At 35.9% G+C, this 19,070-nt stretch overlaps 1 protein-coding gene across 2 annotated transcripts in view; it reads left to right on the forward strand.

Annotated features, from left to right (window-relative positions):
- Positions 1-19,070, forward strand: part of med12 (mediator complex subunit 12) — a 131,289-nt gene that overhangs the window by 67,982 nt on the left and 44,237 nt on the right. For both annotated transcript variants that reach the window (XM_039766252.1, XM_039766254.1), the window contains exons 27-34: positions 198-377; positions 7,955-8,026; positions 8,457-8,626; positions 11,107-11,268; positions 14,660-14,771; positions 14,857-14,946; positions 16,692-16,801; positions 18,439-18,574. In XM_039766252.1, coding sequence (XP_039622186.1) covers positions 198-377; positions 7,955-8,026; positions 8,457-8,626; positions 11,107-11,268; positions 14,660-14,771; positions 14,857-14,946; positions 16,692-16,801; positions 18,439-18,574 — 1,032 coding nt within the window. The remainder of the gene's footprint in view (positions 1-197; positions 378-7,954; positions 8,027-8,456; positions 8,627-11,106; positions 11,269-14,659; positions 14,772-14,856; positions 14,947-16,691; positions 16,802-18,438; positions 18,575-19,070) is intronic.

The raw sequence follows: 19,070 nt of genomic DNA on the forward strand, positions 1-19,070 counted from the left end.
AAATAAAACCCTAATCTTGGAATTTCATCTTTTGCCTTTCCATGTTTCTTTGTTAGGGTTGTAATTGATTCCCCAACCCAGAAACCCCCATCCGATATAATAATCAAATTTTTATATGAATACATTGCATCTGTTAGCTCAAATAATGTCAGACATTTTGGAAGCACAGTTATTACTTGTTGACCTGCTTCTTGCAGGAATGGGTGGGAGAGCGCTGCCTGAAGTCTCTCTCTGAGGACAGTGGATCTCTTCAGGATCCTGTACTTGTGAACATTCAAGCACAGCGCCTTCTACAGCTCATTTGTTACCCTCACCGACAACTTGACAGTGAAGAGGGGGAGAATCCACAGAGACAGAGAATCAAACGCATTTTACAGGTACCTTAAAGTAGTTAAGATTCAATTTTCTAAAATATGTCTTTAAGCTTTTTTTAATCACATAAAATGTATGATCTGTCCAAACATAATTGTATGTGTTTCTTACCATATGTAATTTGTAGTAATGGCTGAGAAAACATTTGAGTCTCATGTATTCATGCAGAATGAAGATAAAGTTTCAAATAGAATAAAACTTCTATGGTGGCCAACATTGGATAACAGCAAGCATTGTCAAAACGTCCATGGCAAAAATCCCTTGTTACTAGTGTTGTAAAATTCACATATGACATAATTGTGCCATATGCTCACTATGTCCCAAACACATACATTTTTACTAAAATATTGGTAAATAAGACCCTAGTAGAAAAGGATCTTGTGAACTAAAATAAGATGTAAATGAGCACTTGAATTTGTAGACCTGTCTCCCATTTATAAGATTTATATTCAAATCCACAAATTGAGTACTTGGGGATTATTTAGCAGCCGGTTGTTAAACTGCACAAGTGAATTGAGTTTCTGCTTAGTAAAGAAACTTGGATATGCACAAGTCTGTATGGAAGATTATTCATGCCTAAATTAAATGCAACCCAACACATTAAATACAATTTATTGCATATGAACATGTTGCACTTAATTTTGTCACATATTTATTGTTCAATAATTAAAAAAATATCAACCAAAGGATCAACTGCTTTTCACTACAGCATACAATTTCTGTGTCAGTTGAAAATGCGATGCATTTAGATTCGAGGCCACGTATTAATCATGCCAAACTGAATGTAATCAAATGACCATGAGACAATTAAGAGTAACATGAGATTTTTTCATGGACATTTTGATACTGCTTACTGTTGTCCAGCTTTGGTCACCATAAACTTCAGTTTTATCAGAAGCTTAACTCTGCTGTACATACATAAATTGTGATTACATTTTTTCCAGCTATCACTAAAAATACACCAGGTAAGTTAAATCTTAAAAAACACCATTTTTGGGAGGATTTTTCCTTTATTTGAGTCTTTTTCCTAAGTCTTTAACCTTTTTCATGTCACATTAATCCTTTTAAAACCCTGTTTTAACATCAAATTATATAAGACCATATTTCTGAATCTTTCTTATTTTGTTCTTGTTAGGAACATTTACTCAACATTCATTTTAGAATTATCATGGACACAGAAGAGTGTTTGGGATGTGTGCAGGGTGTTTCTAGTGTTTTGAAAGATCGACATAACCTTTAAAACCTGTGTTACTTACTGCATAGCTTATAACCCACATCCAGCTATTTATAGCAGTGAATGAAATAATTTTTTCAAAAAAGATATAATCGATTTAGTGAAATTAGTGTTTTTATTATCATTAAAATAGAACCATGGCAAACAAAACCAATATACCAGTGAAATATTACATGCAGAGTCATTTTGCTGAGTATGTAATCATAAAACAATTAACTCTATCTTACTGACACACTTGGTGTAAAATGGTAGAAAAAGCAGCCTCCTGGATCTGCTAATGGAATTTCTTGTGTATAATATTATGGAAGCTAAAATTAAATTAATGGTGTAGGGCAAGTTTAATTACCTAGGATTGTTTAGAATAGAACTTTGAAGATGATACTCTGATACTTTTACACATACAAGCAGGTAGCCCAATTTATAGTGTGTCTGTTTTATCTAAAAGCAAAATACTGTCAAGATAGCACATATTGTCTGAGGTTAGTTTCAGTTAGTACTTTGAGAATACTTATTTATGTATAGTAAAGTAATTTTCACATCATTTGTTTTATTCTCTATGATTTGTGGCTACAAGAACTTTTTTCATTTTTTATCAGTACAGAATATTTTAAGTATAATTTCTTTCAAGATGCATGCTTTTTTAACATTAATTCTATTCCACTGTCAGCATGTTATTCGCTTACAGTTCCTTTCAGTTCCATTTGTATTATTTTTTTGCTGTGGACTGCTTCACTATGTAATTATCAATTAAACTGCACACAACATCCATTCTCAAATATCCGACTATATTTTACACTGACCTATTGCTTGCTGGTATAGCTATCTTCGACTCTGTTCTGCTTTATGTTGTATTTGCTGAGCTTGAGATTGGGTTACTCCCTGTGCAGGTCTCATTTCTTAGAACTGCTTCCTACTTGCACCGGCAACAATATAACAGTACCACTGCATGCATGTATGTTTTAACTCTGCAATTTTTATCAACGCACTTTCCTAAGAACCACAAGCTGATATCACCTCAGCCTATATATCTTTATTATCATGAATGACTGAAATTGACTCTGTATCAGAACAGCTATTTGTATTTGGTACTTCATTGTATATATTCGTATAAAAAACCCAAAATAGCATTTACATATGCAGCAACTACTGTGAAATTAGATATTACTAGCCAACCTGCGGCGTACCATACGCCGCATAATCAGGCCGGTTTTTTAATGATTTTTAATCACAGGGAGAAAATTAACATTGGAAAAATCGGTAATGTAATAAATCAGCAAGAAAAGCAACATTGTAACAATGCACGTAACGAACCAACGCACAATCATCCGTGACTGAAAAGTGGCGGACAGTCATTGCGCCTTTTCCTGCCAGACGGAGGGATGGGGGTGAACGGCGCTCAGTGTGGAAACGGGAGGAGAGGAGGAGGACATCTATTCAGCTCTCTAGTCTGCTGATTTCTCGTTCAGTATGCACTGCCTGCTCATGTGCCCACCTCCAACTCGTTACTTGAGTCGTTGTTGTTTTTACACAGTCCAGATGCACCTGTGACTCACGTAGACGTCTCATTGCTCTGTGCGGTTTTGGCTGCTTTTCTATATATAATCCACCAAGACACCCAACCACGGTAGTAGCGAGGTGGGAGGGGGGTGTGTACAAAGGGTAGGGACGCAACCAGTGGGAGCGTATGAGTCGCACTTAGTGGGAATTCCACGGTTTGCAGCCCGAATGGGGTTCAACGGCTTACCCACGCCTCTCTGCCCTGGGTAGACACACACTCAATCTCATGCATAATTACTTATTGAATGCTAAACACTTCTGGAAAGACACGGTTGTCTAAAATGGGTTGGTGTGAGAATACATCAGTAAGTAAATGAAAAGATGGAACTCTGGAGAGAGCAAAATACAACACAATAGTGAACCCGCGGCATAACAAACGCCGCATAATTATTTATTGATGGTTGAACACTTCTGGAAAGACACAGTTGTATAAAAAGGGAGGGTTTGAGGATACAACAGAAAGTGAATTAAAAGAGAGCAACATATAATTGTCCGTGAGTGAAGAAGATGCATGTTTGTCGCAGATGCGAATTGCTGTATGTAGCGTGTAAAACAGTTTGCTATGGTGCATGTGGTTGTGCGTCTTAACTGAAAACTCATTTTTTAAAGACTGCTTACTTCATTGTGTTTTAACCTCAGTTGTAAAGGATTGTTTTAAGGATCCCATGGGATACCACTTCGCAAACCGTTTTACAAGCTGCATATCGCGAGGAACATGCCTCTATGAACAGTCAAGATCACTCAGAGGTACATGAGGCCTCTACGACAGACGAATATAAATGGCGCCGTTCTTTCTGTGTCGTCGTGTCTGAGTTGGTGGGCGTGGCTCTGCAAGTTGTCGTTGTATCCAATGGTCTTGGAGTTGGTGGGCATTGCTCCTCCCTGCATTAGCCATAGGTGTCTAATTGTCGGCGGCTTAGTGAATCCATGCCCCTTCCGGCGTGCTTTCCATGGGTGTCTTGCCTTAGTGAATTATATATAGATTGCATACCTGCCTTTGTGGGCCCTCTGTTCTATTTACATATTTACAGGTATCAAAATAATTCCTACTCCAGCATGAATTGTTTTTAGTTTTCTATTTATTCATTTATTTATTTACTGCTTGTTAATGTATTTTAGTGAGGATTCTTACAACATAGAGCATGATATATGTATCTCTTCTAAAAACTCCACTACAACAAAGAAAAGCTGAATCTAAAAAGACTTGCACATTATGGCCTTTAGCAAATAGAGGAAAAGATTGAGGATTTAGATACAGGCGCTGACATGTCCAGCACTTTAGCAGCAGAAGAGTTCCATCTAACATGCTGTTCATGTGGAACTAGTCTTTTGTTTAACCTGGCCTGGCCAGGAGAACAGTAAGAACATAGTACTTTTGTCTTCCTTAGCAAAAGCAACTCATCCAACATCTCCGCCAGCAATATTAACACTAGAATTAACAGAGCCTACGAAAAAACTCGTAGATCCGTCCCACCTTAAATCGCTTTGCACCTCTCCATCAGTGTCTTTTGTCCTGTAAATGTGTCAATAAGCAGCAAGCAGCCTACTATCATATCCCCCCACCGCCACAACGTTTTCTCAGCTCAAATCTGTTTACCTGCATTTCAGTTGCTTAGAGTTGTATAGAGTGAGAAGTCAAGCAAAATGACACCTTTTATAAATACTATATCGTTATTTGGAACACATGCATTTCATGTTTTTAGTGTCTATAACATTCTATTTAAACACATCGTTAAAACAAACGTTTTTCATGTTTTAGTAATATATATATTATACACAAACCGGATTACAAAAAAGTTGGGACACTATACAAATCGTGAATAAAAACTGAATGCAATGATGTGGAGGTGCCAACTTCTAATTTTTTTATTCAAAATAGAACATAAATCACGGAACAAAAGTTTAAACTGAGAAAATGTATCATTTTAAGGGAAAAATATGTTGATTCAGAATTTCATGGTGTCAACAAATCCCAAAAAAGTTGGGACAAGGCCATTTTCACCACTGTGTGGCATCTCCCCTTCTTCTTACAACACTCAACAGACGTCTGGGGACCGAGGAGACCAGTTTCTCAAGTTTAGAAATAGGAATGCTCTCCCATTCTTGTCTAATACAGGCCTCAAACTGTTCAATCGTTTTGGGCCTTCTTTGTCGCACCTTCCTCTTTATGATGCGCCAAATGTTCTCTATAGGTGAAAGATCTGGACTGCAGACTGGCCATTTCAGTACCGGATCCTTCTCCTACGCAGCCATGATGTTGTGATTGATGCAGAATGTGGTCTGGCATTATCTTGTTGAAAAATGCAGGGTCCTCCCTGAAAGAGATGACGTCTGGATGGGAGCATATGTTGTTCTAGAACCTGAATATATTTTTCTGCATTGATGGTGCCTTTCCAGACATGCAAGCTGCCCATGCCACACGCACTCATGCAACCCCATACCATCAGAGATGCAGGCTTCTGAACTGAGCGTTGATAACAACTTGGGTTGTCCTTGTCCTCTTTGTTCCGGATGACATGGCGTCCCAGATTTCAAAAAAGAACTTTGAAGCGTGACTCGTCTGACCACAGAACAGTCTTCCATTTTGCCACAGTCCATTTTAAATGATCCCTGGCCCAGTGAAAACGCTTGAGTTTGTGGATCTTGCTTAGAAATGGCTTCTTCTTTGCACTGTAGAGTTTCAGCTGGCAACGGCGGATGGCACGGTGGATTGTGTTCACTGACAATGGTTTCTGGAAGTATTCCTGAGCCCATTCTGTGATTTCCTTTACAGTAGCATTCCTGTTTGTGGTGCAGTGTTGTTTAAGGGCCCGGAGATCACGGGCATCCAGTATGGTCTTACGGCCTTGGCCCTTACACACAGAGATTGTTCCAGATTCTCTGAATCTTCAGATGATGTTATGCACAGTTGATGATGATAGATGCAAAGTCTTTGCAATTTTTCGCTGGGTAACACCTTTCTGATATTGCTCCACTATCTTTCTGCGCAACATTGTGGGAATTAGTGATCCTCTACCCATCTTGGCTTCTGAGAGACACTGCCACTCTGAGAAGCTCTTTTTATACCCAATCATGTTGCCAATTGACCTAATTAGTGTTAATTGGTCTTCCAGCTCTTCGTTATGCTCAAATTTACTTTTTCCAGCCTCTTATTGCTACTTGTCCCAACTTTTTTGGGATTTGTTGACACCGTGAAATTTTGAATCAACATTTTTCCTTTGAAATGATACATTTACTCGGATTAAACATTTGATCTGTCATCTGCGTTCTATTACAAATAAAATATTGACATTTGCCATCTCCACATCATTGCATTCAGTTTTTATTCACAATTTGTTTAGTGTCCCAACTTTTTTGGAATCCGGTTGTGTGTGTGTGTGTATGTATATATATATATATATATATATATATATATATATATATATATATATATATATATATATATATATATATATATATATATATATATATATATATATATATATATATATATATATATATATATATATATATATATATATATATATATATATATAAACAAACTGCTGAAGATGGTGTTTCACCTGGTTTTAATGGATAATGGGAAGAATAGATAGATCAAGGTGGTCAGACCTTAGAAATTACATCATAAATGGGAAGGTGTCAACCTTCCTTTCTGCAGAGGGAGAAGAGGAGAGTATATGTATATTTAGTGGTCGATGGCCAGGGGCCTTGCCTGGTCGGGTTAATTCTATATATGTTCAGGGAGTTGAAGAAGAAAACCTTGTTCAAAAACTTTAATCAGGCATAAGTCACGGTTTTTCCAAAGACAAAAACATAACTGAACGAAAATGTCAAGATTTGGGAGAAATCCCTTACTCAGTGGAAAAGTCCTTCAAACTATAATTTCACAAGATTAAACTGATTGATTAAAAAATACTAATACCTTAACATCTGCAATATAATTAAAAACAATAATGCATACAAATGAGGCTTCTTGAGGTCTTTCTGTGTTTAAATGCAGAAAAAGTAATTAAAGTTGAATAAAGACTTTTAAATGTATTTTTGTGCAGGCTTCAAACAGTTGAGCCTGACCTTAGAATTTAAGTTAAAACAATTTGGAATTAACTGTTTATTCAAAATGGTAGAGAAAAAAAAGAAGATAAAAGTAGTGTATCTTGTTTTTTGGTCCATGTATATGGTTTAACTAAAAAGAACTCTAAAGGAGGTATATGTAAAATTGGTACATCAGATGAAAGAGGCTAATATTGCACACTTATTTTCTTCAGGAAATAAGGAGGAAATTATTGTAGCACTATTATTGTAGTACTTTTGTGCCTGAGAAAATCCTACTGGAAGTTTCTAGTAGGTTTCATTTTAAATATGAAATTTTAGACCGTGGGCCTAAGCCAATGAAAAAGAAAACTGGAAAGGTGAAGAATGCTAATTAGTACCATTTTTTGGCATGTCTAACGGAAACTGATCCCTGTATTGGTTAGGGAGAAAGCGTTTTTCCATATGGTTAATATCTGCAATTCTCACTGTGTACTATGGAAATAAAAAGAGATTACCTACACCTCATAAAACCTCTATTCTTATCTCTTAATGGTTTGCAGAAGTAATTAGTCAATTTCCTATGGCATACTATGCTACTACTTTATACTCATAGATATTAAAGTACAAACTTCATCAAATCACATTACTACTTTTAAATCTTCTTGTATTTTGTTTATTAATTGTATAACATACAGGTATCTCTTTAGTAAATGCCTTTAGATCTGTTTAAATTTATTATTTTTATATTTTTTGCAGAATATGGACCAGTGGACCATGCGGCAGTCTTCTCTGGAATTACAACTGATGATAAAACAAAGCACTGGTAATGTAAGTGTGCAAAATGCCTTAATGCTTTTTACTCTTTGAGCTCAGTGTGTCACTATTAATATATTGTATGCTGATTAGCACTTGCAAGTAGTAATTTCACTTTAATCTTTCCATGTGACAGTAATGCCCCTATAAACTAATAATAAGTTACAGTGGAACAGTATTTTAGCGCAATTTGTGCATTATCTTTTTAAATAATTTTTGAAGCTTTATGAGTAAGCAGTTATTTGGGTGAAATGATTTTCAACATCTGTGCTGTTCAAAGTTACAAGTTTACCAATATAAAAATTGTAATTTCAATACATTGTATTGCTTGGTGTTATGTTTGCCTGTTTTTCTCCTGCCTTGAATTTAGGGATAGGAGGCAAAAAAGAAAAGGGAAAAAAAAAATATATTTTTTTTATTTTCTCCATTTTTAAATCTTTTATAGGAACTAACCTCCCTCCAGGAGAATATTGCAAAGGCTACTATTGAAGTATTCCAGAAATCAGCAGAACTGAACTCCAGCAATCCTTCAGGAAATGGTTCAGTAGTTTCGGGAAACATTGTTAATTCTGTCTCTAACAGCAACAGTGCTAGCAAGCTGAAACCAGTGTTAAGGTTTGATCTTGGTTATTATCAAGTCTTGTTTTCACTGAATATACTATAGTTTATTGATCACTCTTTCTTTCATATTTGTTTATGTTCTTTTTTTTTAATTATACAATTGTTTGTCTGTTACCAAGCTACTGCATGTTCTTTGAATATCTGTGTAATATATATTGTATTGTGAGTTAATGTTTTAAATGTTGTTCTTGTAAATGTTATATTGCATACATAAATGGATCATCTTTTGTTTATTAACAATTAGCTGTACTCCACAGCTCCACCTGCATTGTAGTGAAGCAAGAAAAACTTTAAAAATCAGTAAACAAACGTGTATCGCTAGCTAAACAGAAGCAAGGTATGCTCCAAAATGTGGCCAGAGGTAGACCGATTCAAACAGAGGCTGGCGAGTGAGTGAGGAGGGCCCTGCCCGGCTCCTCACTCCTGACATCACGCTTCGCCCTCCCTTCGGCCCGCAGCCTCTGTCTTGGATTAGCGCAAATATATTGCTCCTGCAAGTGAATTATGATACTTAGCTCAATGAGAGAAGTCGCAAAATCAACCGTAATGTTCAAGCAAGTTACAGAAAAAAATCTGATCTAAATCCATTAACTAGTCCTCCCATGAAAAGCAGACAGACAGACAGACAGGCGTTTGATTTTATATACATAGAGATGACAAAGGTCTTTGTTTTAACCATATCTTAATAGTAGACTTTAAAAATTGCCTGTCTTCAGATTATAGTAGTTCATATTTTATTTTTAAAAAAATTCTATAATGATACTTTTTATTCTTTTATTTTAAATACTAAGGTTTCTTATGTTTCATTTTCTGGCATATAGCACCATGAAAAAATATTCCCTTTTGTAGTTTTCAGCATTGTTTGGCATTTTTTAGTGTAAATTTAACATTACTCATCTAAAACCAAAATATTTGATTGCGTAAACAGCACAAAATAGCATTTATTTTGTAAGGAAATATATTCAATAAGTAGTGTCAAAAGTAACTAAGTATTTTAACTCAATAACTGGTTTACCAGTTTATGGGTGCCTCACATAATCCTCAGGCACCCTTGATACAATGAAGAATTCATAGTGGACTGTATAATGGTAAGCTGCCTGGACCCTGATGCAGAAAAGCAGCCCCAACCATAACATTTCTACTACTATGCTTTTCAGTTGGTATCGGGTTCTTCTGGTCAAATTCTCACCAAACACGTCTTATGTTACTCTGACTAAATCACACAAGGTCCTGTGATATAATTCTAGAGTTCTTAGGGACTTCTTTCAGCAAATTGTGTTATGCTTTAAGTCTCAACTTGCTGCGGTGGAAGCTGTTTGAAGTCATTTCCACTTCTAGAGATTGGAATGGTTGATTTTTCAATTATTTGCATATGATTTTAAATCTCTACTCATACTCAGACATGTGTAACCCTATTTGTGAAGGCCCCAGTGAGCTCTTTTGATCTAGGTATTGAGATACTATACACTACAACAACAAAGAGCAAATCAGACTACTGTATATATCTGAGGTTTAAATTAGACCGGTTCCTCCAAGATCCTCTCTAATGATATTCTAATCATTTGCACTTGATACTAACTTTAGGTATTTCATGTAGTAATAAATGTAGAAGTGTTTTTCCATATGTGAAATGTATCTAATTGAGCTTATCTAATTTATACAGTGGACTACAAAATATAAGTGATGGCCTGATGTTTGCTTTATCCCCTTTATCTATAGATACTGTTTAAATTAAGATCAAATTTTGAATGTCCATATATGTTCAAAAAGAAAACTTTTCTTTGGGGTGTACCTACTTTTTATATTCCTGTAAGTAGACCTCTATTAGGCATAGCTTGTTTTAAACTAGCTTGATCCTTAACTACAGAAATGCCAGACCCTAATTGTTTGAATTGGTTTGGGTTCACCCATTCTTTTTCTCATATATCTGAATTGAATATGAATGTAAATTATATGCCAAACCAGTCTTTAATGTATTTATCTTCTCTTGGGTATTCATCTGTACGCAATACTACTGGTACAATAAAAATCATTATTGAAGATAATCCAACAATTTTTATCACAACATAATATCCTATTATAATTCTCTGTTATTTTATTAATTTATAGTTTTGCCATTTCTTTTGTCTCAATGCATGCTCAAAGATCCAGATAAGGCAATTCTAGAAAGTTGATTCTGTTTATTTGGACATAGACTGAGGAAGTCACTTGGATGAGTGATGAAATGTATCGGGGGGGGGAAACTATGTCCAGATGAACAGAATCAACTTTCTAGAATGCCATTTCTTTTATTTTAAATTTGCTGTCTTTATTTAACAGTTTTTGCTCACCTTTCTCCTGTAATCCCACTGACAAACTTTTCCTAAGCCTAAATGTAGTTTCTGAGAAAAATTAATAAAAAAAATTGTTGTGAACTCTGTTAGACCACATTTCTACTTTAAAATTAATAAAACACCTTAATTATTGTTCTACAGTTCTTCTGAGCGCTCTGGTGTCTGGCTGATTGCTCCTTTAATTGCGAAGTTACCAACTTCTGTCCAGGGTCATGTTCTTAAAGCTGCAGGGGAAGAACTTGAGAAGGGACAGCACCTTGGCTCGTCTTCTCGTAAAGAGCGTGACCGACAGAAGCAGAAGAGGTTAGCTAAAGCTTTTTTATATGGTACTATCATCTTTAATGGAAACAAAATGGGTTATACACTATAGCGTGGTATCATATGTATTCCTATCCTTACTGGACTGTTTTGACTTGACACAACATGTTGATTTTCCCACCCACTCTGGTGGTCATATATTGGATCTGATCTGCACTTCTGGACTATCGGTTGCCAATGTGTACAGCACTGTTTTAGGAGTCTCTGACCATAAAGAAGTATTTTTCACTGTCTCACTGCTTTTCCCTCCTCTTACCTGTAAACGGCAAGTTTCTTACGGAAACCTTAAAAATATATGTCCCTCTATCCTTTCTGGATCCATTTCTGATCTTTTACTGTCTGCACCTATTCCGTCAACACTAGATAGTCTTGTTGACCACTATAACTCAGTCCTTCATTCAGCATTAGATAAAACAGCTCCTTTAAAGCATAAGGAGGTTTCCTTTAAACGTTCAGCTTCTTGGTATAATTCAGAATTACGATCTATTAAAGCAGCTGGCTGACACCTTGAGAGAATGCCATGTATGACTGGCCTCACCGTGCACATCCAGGCTTTCTCTGACCACCAAAGAGCTTACAGAGAAGCACTAACTGCTGCTAAGAACACCCACTATGGCAGAATAAAAGAAAGTAGCCACGATAACCCAAGGGTTTTGTTTTCTGTAGTTAATATACTACTCTAACCCGCATCTGGCCCAACTACCTCCTCTGCTGAAGTCTGTGAGAAATTCCTCCACTTTTTCCGTAACAAAGTTAAGGATCTAAATAATTCAGCTAACATAAATACATCATCTGTTTATATCTCTCCCTGTTCTCCAGCTCCTTCTCTAAGTTCTCTCCAGTCACATCTGTGTTTGTTAATGACCTGATTTGTAAGATGAGGCAGACTACTTGTGTACTGGACCCTATCCCCAGCACACTACTTAAATCCTGCCTTCATGCCATAATTCCAACTGTTACAACAATAATAAACTCATCCCTTGACATTGGCTCTGTGCCGCTCACTTTTAAAATCGCTTCTGTAACCCCAATGTTAAAAAAGTCTGGTCTTGATGCTGACAATCTTAACAATTTCCGGCCTATTTCCCACTTACCTTTCCTGTCAAAAGTTATTGAGCGTGTTGTAGCCTCCCAGCTCACCATATACTTAACCACTAATAACTTGATGGAACCCTGGTTTCAGGATGCGGCACAGCTGTGAAACTGCTCAGCTACAGGTAACCAATGATTTGCTTATGGCAGCAGACTCTGGACAAACCAGCATATTAATTCTATTAGACCTCAGTGCAGTATTTGAAACTGTCAGACATTACATTCTACTGTCCAGAATGGAGAACATGCTGGGTATCTCTGGCACTGTCCTCCATTAGTTCAAGTCCTATCTGACTGGTAAGCAAGAGTTTGTTAGTCTTGGCAACAGCAGATCCAGCTCGGTGCCAGTCACACAAGGAGTTCCTCAGGGCTCTGTCCTCGGCCTTCTTATCTTCTGTATTTAAATGCTTCCCTTTGGCCATATTATTCGTAGCTATGGACTGGGCTATCATTTTATGCAGATAATACTCATCTCTACTTCAATGTTAAAAGTGGAACTTCATCAGAGCTTTCTCAGCTCACAACCTGCCTTAGTGAAATTAAAACCTGGATGGAGCAGAACTCTTTAAAATTAAATTGTAACAGAACTGAACTCCTGCAAGTTGGGACTAAAATGCAACTTAATAAAATGAGCTCCTTCCCAGTCTATCTTGGCGGTGATCTCATCAGACCTGCCTCTACTGCATAGAATCTTGGTGTCAGCAGTGAGCACATAACACCCATCCTGCTCCGTCTTCACTGGCTCCCTGTGTCTTACAGAATCAAATATAAAATCCTACTAATAACCTACAAAGCCTTAAATAACCTTGCGCCAAACTACATCAGTGACCTTCTCCATCACTATGTGCCCTCCCGCCCACTAAGGTCCTCTGATTCTGGCAATCTTGTTGTGCCCAGTGGTGTAGCTACAATGGGGCAAAGGGTGCAATGCACCCGGGCCTCGGAAGGGCCCATCAGGCCTCTTTTTTTTGCGCGGCGCTCTCATCAGTTGATCAGGGCATCACACCATCAGTCACAGTCAAATTAGATAGTCTGATCGTATTGCTTATTAATTTAAGTAACTTTGTAGTAAGGATTTTCACATGTCCGTATTTAGCAATTTTAGCCACCGTCAGTCAGCATTTTTACATTTTCCCACAATTACATTATTTTCATTAGCGCCATCCGACTCGGCTGGGCGGGGCGGCACATTGTGTACAGACGCCCTGTCTGTCCCGTTTGCCATTGCCGTGAGGCCTGAGCCCCTGACGAATATTGAACGGAATGCTGAAATGCTCATTATATTCTGTATTGAAAGTTTTATCCATCGTGATTTTGATATGTAAACATAGATAATCCTTTATTTTTATTGTTCTATAGTACCGGCTGAGACAACAGATGAGTACAGTGTATATACACTATTAGGCAATAACGCCAAGTCGCCAACACACGTCTGTTTTTACGCTTTACCAAACAAAACTATATTTTTCTCCGAACATCGTTTTTAATGGTTTCCTTCTCAATTTATCTTGTCTTCAAGCATTTCAGCAGCGAGAGCCCCCCCCCCTCCGGAACACGAGCGCACAAAGCGCGCAGGTTTGGGGGCCCATTCAATGATGATTGCACCCGGGCCCCTGTGAACCTTGCTATGCCGTTAGTTGTGCCCCACACTAATCTACACTCCATGGGTGACAGGGCCTTCAGCTGTATAGCGTCCAGACTCTGGAATGACCTACCAAAATTAATCAGGTCAGCTGATTCCATGAAATCTTTAAAAAAAACATGAAATCTTTAAAAAAAAACTCAAAACTCATCTGTTCAGGAAGGCTTTTAGCTCTACTTGACTTCATTACCCTTCTCACAGTTTACCTCTCTGTCAAGATGCTCATGTAACCTGTGTGTGCTAGGCAATCAATTGTGTTGTCTGTTAGGCTTTTTCTGAATTTACTGTCTTAATCTTCTTTGTTTATTTGGTTTGTACAATGCTATATACTGTATACCCTGCCGTTCTTTCTTATATTTTGTAAGTGCCTTGAGTATGAGAAAGGCACTATATAAATAAAATGTTTTATTATTATTATGATGATGATGTTAATAGCTTCAGAAAGTCAGTCTCCAGTTGTCCACCATCATTGTCAACACATACCTAATATCATCTAAATAATAATGGTAGTGTTAGTAATGAAAGGTTACAATTAAAAAAACCACATTAGTGTTAAACACATAAGAGCCCATTATATATTTTACTGTGTGTAAATTGTGTTCTTTGCTTAATGTTTTCACTGGACACATTGTTTCTTTATAGCATGTCTCTTCTGAGCCAGCAGCCATTTTTGTCACTGGTATTAACTTGTTTAAAGGGACAGGATGAACAAAGAGAAGGGCTTCTTACTTCACTTTACAGTCAAGTGCAACAGGTTTGAGATAATGTTTCACTTTTTTTTTGAATTTGAGTTAATTTGTAATCTATTAATAGTTACATGTAACAAATTATCTCTATAGATTGTAACTAATTGGCGTGAGGACCAATATCAGGATGACTGCAAAGCCAAACAGTTGATGCATGAAGCTTTGAAACTCCGGCTAAATCTGGTGAGAATTAAGATGTTTTGTGGGTGTCCAGTAATAAACATTTACTCTTTAAAAAGTTTTTGAATGTTCCATTTTGTTCTTCTATATAATTATTTTTCTTCTCCATAGCTCGAATATAAATTTTACTGCAACAAAATAATTTTAGGTATATTTGCTGTCCCTTGCCTTTTTTAATTAACAGATGATAAATACATTAATTTTTGTGCATGGAACTGTGCAGTGTGATAAATAATTTTTGTGCATCGTGCTCTTATGTTGCTGTTAGTAGAAGCAAATGAAATAGGTGTAAGTATAATTGATGCAATATTTTGGCAGCTCTTCCCAATAGCCTACTGGCATTGCTTTTCCATTTAATTGTTGGTTTAGAGTCTTTTTGACCCCTAAGTTTCAACCGGTCGTAGTAGTACTCCATATGTGGCCCGTAAATTCTTTTATAGACTTTTAACCATTTACTTGACTGCTCTTGTAGACGAGTAAGGCACCCAGTAACTGTGTTTAAAATCAAAAATAATAATATTAATTATTAAAAATGATGGCTGCTGTTTTTTAAAAATGCAATTGCTATTAATTGCATGGTTAACTTTTTAAATCAAAATTAACAGCATATTAATCAAAATTTTACATATTTCCATCAAGCATATTAATATTTTCCTGAAAGCAGAAATAACACAGTGATTAATTTCTAATATAGAACAGTTTTAATTTTGCCTGTGCATATTAAATTATTACAGTTAGTTTATTTAATAGTTTTTGTAACAGAAACAATTGAGTAAACAGTGAAACACTAAATAATCTGTAACTGAAAGTAAGATTTTGTTTTGAGCTATATTTCAATCCAGATGAGTCTAGTCTTTGGTGTTGTAACTAGATGCTGCTCATAATAGTGTAATACTGTTTTGTCTGTTTGTTTCTGTTTCTCAAATTAATTACAGAGTGTAAGAATTTTTTAACATTGCGATCAGCTCACTTCATCTGCATGGTTTTTGGTTTGTTGCCAGAAAAATCTTAAATAGGTTATCTTTTAATTTTAGTTTGTATCTTGTCAAACATTTAGGCTTTATAGTGTTTGTGTGTTTGTAACCTGTTTTGATTATGAGGCAGCAAAACCTAATAGAGAATATGGTTTGCCAGCCATATCCCTTTCTTTTTCATACCTTTGGAAACAAAATGGCAGAAAACTGTTTCTTTGTCACTCTGGATCTGTGCTGCTGTCACTTGTGGCATGGAGGAGGAGGAGGTGGTAATAAGAAGCTAATGAGACAGAATGTACACACAATACCATATCATTTCAACATTATACAATAAACTGTGCCAAAGCAACAAGAAAATTCTGTCTTCCCTATACTTTGTGATCATTATGATATGGAATCCTGGATATTAAAACTTCCACCTACTGAAATGTAGCAGTTCATCCTGTTAGCATACAGTATTGCATACAATGTGTATGTGCCACCAAATGCAAATAAAACATGTTTTAATAGATGCAGGTATTAACTTTTCATTTTACACAGGGTTCATCTACTGTGTGGGTGCTTGAGCACCTGGCAGGTTTGCAATGTGTATCTCATAAAATTAACTAAATACTGATATACAAGTGTTGATCTTGTTTGCAGAGCACAATACCAGTCAATACTGACCTCTGACCAGTCTTTTGGTGCATCACAATTGTGTAGCTGCTTTATTAAAAAAGACACCTCACCAATTTACTGTATTTGAGAAATAAAGGTACATGTTTTTTTCTTCAGGTTGGAGGAATGTTTGACACCGTTCAACGAAGTACCCAGCAGACGACTGAATGGGCTGTGCTTCTCCTTGATATCATCAGTAGTGGCACAGTCGATATGCAGTCCAATAAGTAAGCTTCTTTTTTGACATTTTCACATCCTCCTTTTAAATATTTAGGCTTTGGACATTGCTTTACCTAATATTGGACTGATACATGCAGGTTTATTACTTTAAGCAGTAGTGTTATCCTTTTGGAGTACATTACAGCTTAATGCAAAATAGCAGGTGAGGCTAAACAATAACTGTTTGTTGAATCTTCTTCATTTGCAGTTTAATATAATGACAGTAGCATGGTTTTATAGTTTGATATGATTTTTCATTTACAATATAATGGATAGCACCAGCTTGTCTTCTTAAAACTTAATGATTTTAAAAGAGAAATAACAGAACGTTAATCAAGGCTAGATTTAGACATAATAAATCCCTAAGCTATGGGAAGCTGTAGAGGCCTTATCTGGCAAATGTTAACAGAGAATAAGGTTGAACGTAACAGCTGACAAGCAAGATGTGTAAAATACCATGCAGGATTTGGGGAAGGGTTCTAATATTACAATGGCATTAAAAAATAACAACATAGCATACTCAGACCCACCTAATCTAAACAAATGATGTGAGCAAGTGGAGTCTGTCCTAGCAACACTGTTTAATAGGCTGGGTCTGATAAAAGTACATCATAGGACACAATTAAGTAAAGAATTTCTTAAAATTATTTTTAATGTAAAGAACTGTAAAAGACAAAAGAATTTTATTGCAGACTAAACTAATAGGCTAAAATCACTTGACTGGTCAGGAGTTTTGCACCACAAGTTTTTGGAAAGGGATCCTGTTAGTGTATTTGCTGTTGTAATTGTCAAGTACAAAATAACGTTTATGATTTAGTGTGTATGTTGTGATACCCTTGTGAGAAGAGTCTTAGCTAATTATGTAGCAGAATTTAGTATTTGCTATTGTAATTGTAAGAACAAAATAACATTTATGATTTAGGGTGTATGTTGTGATACCCTTTTTCCTTGCTAGCTGAAAGCTCTGGTTTTCACAGGAAAATATTAAACCTTTGGAGATTGAACAGGATAAACCCTCCAGTAAACACTTTTATTTTTAGAAGTGATTAAAGTGAAGAGCGCTCTTCCAAAAATGTATGTTTCAATAATAATTGCTTAATTAACAAAGTCATATTAATGACTTGATGTGTGCCTTAATAAGTTTGAAAGTGCCATGCCTGATGGATTTACCTTTTACAGCAGATAGGTGAATTGTTGTACTAGTTTCTCACTTTAGTAAAGACAGTTCAGTTTTTTGAGAAATTTGTTACTAAAGTAGTTGACATAGGTGAGGCTTCATTTGATATGTACAGTATTTCCACAATCCAGAAAATGCAGAATAGAAAGGTTTAACAATTTTTTTTTAGTCTCCAATTGTACTGAAACAAAAATTACTGTATATAATTTTTTTTAGTCATGTTGTGTGTTTTAATATATATATGTGAATTTTCCTTTGGGATTAATAAAGTATGTATATATGTGTATATATGTTTATATATGTATATATACAGTATGTATATATGTATATATATGTGTGTGTATACAGTATATGTATTTTACAAATTGTAATACTAGGATATTGCTGTATAGCTCATTTCTAAAGGTCCTTGTAACTCTACAGTTTGTATGAAATCTGTATTTTAACCAGATATGTTTTCTCTTTCAGTGAGTTGTTTACCACAGTTTTAGACATGTTAAGTGTTCTCATTAATGGCACTCTCGCAGCTGACATGTCAAGTATTTCTCAAGGAAGCATGGAAGAAAATAAGAGAGCTTATATGAATCTTGTGAAAAAGCTCAGGGTAATGCATGTTATTTTATGTATTTTAGATGATGTTTGAAAGAATTTTATTAGTAATGGGATAACAAATTTAAACGTTTGTATGCTTACTGCATTGAGAATATTACTTGTAAAATTAGGAAAACTTGCACATTTTTGCAATTAAAATTCTACTAATATTTATTTATGGCAGACAATGTGGCACAGTGGTTAAGGCTTTGTACTTCAAACCCTGAGATTGTAGATTCAAATCCCACCACTGACACTGTGTGACCCTGAGCAAGTCACTTCACCTGCCTGTTCTCCAATTGGAAAAAAAAATGTAACCTATTGTGTCTGAAATGTTGTAAGTTGCTTTGGATAAAGTCATCTGCCAAATAAATAAATATAAATTTATGTGTTTATTTTCTTCAGAGATTTATTTTTAAGTGTTTAAAAATGTATAAAGTTGTAGGTTTTTGTGATTAACCAAAAAAAAAACATCTTACAATGTTAAAGGTTACTGTGTTTCATTGGAC

This window comes from Polypterus senegalus, chromosome 10 (assembly GCF_016835505.1).
Source record: "Polypterus senegalus isolate Bchr_013 chromosome 10, ASM1683550v1, whole genome shotgun sequence".
Classification (NCBI taxonomy): domain Eukaryota; kingdom Metazoa; phylum Chordata; class Cladistia; order Polypteriformes; family Polypteridae; genus Polypterus; species Polypterus senegalus.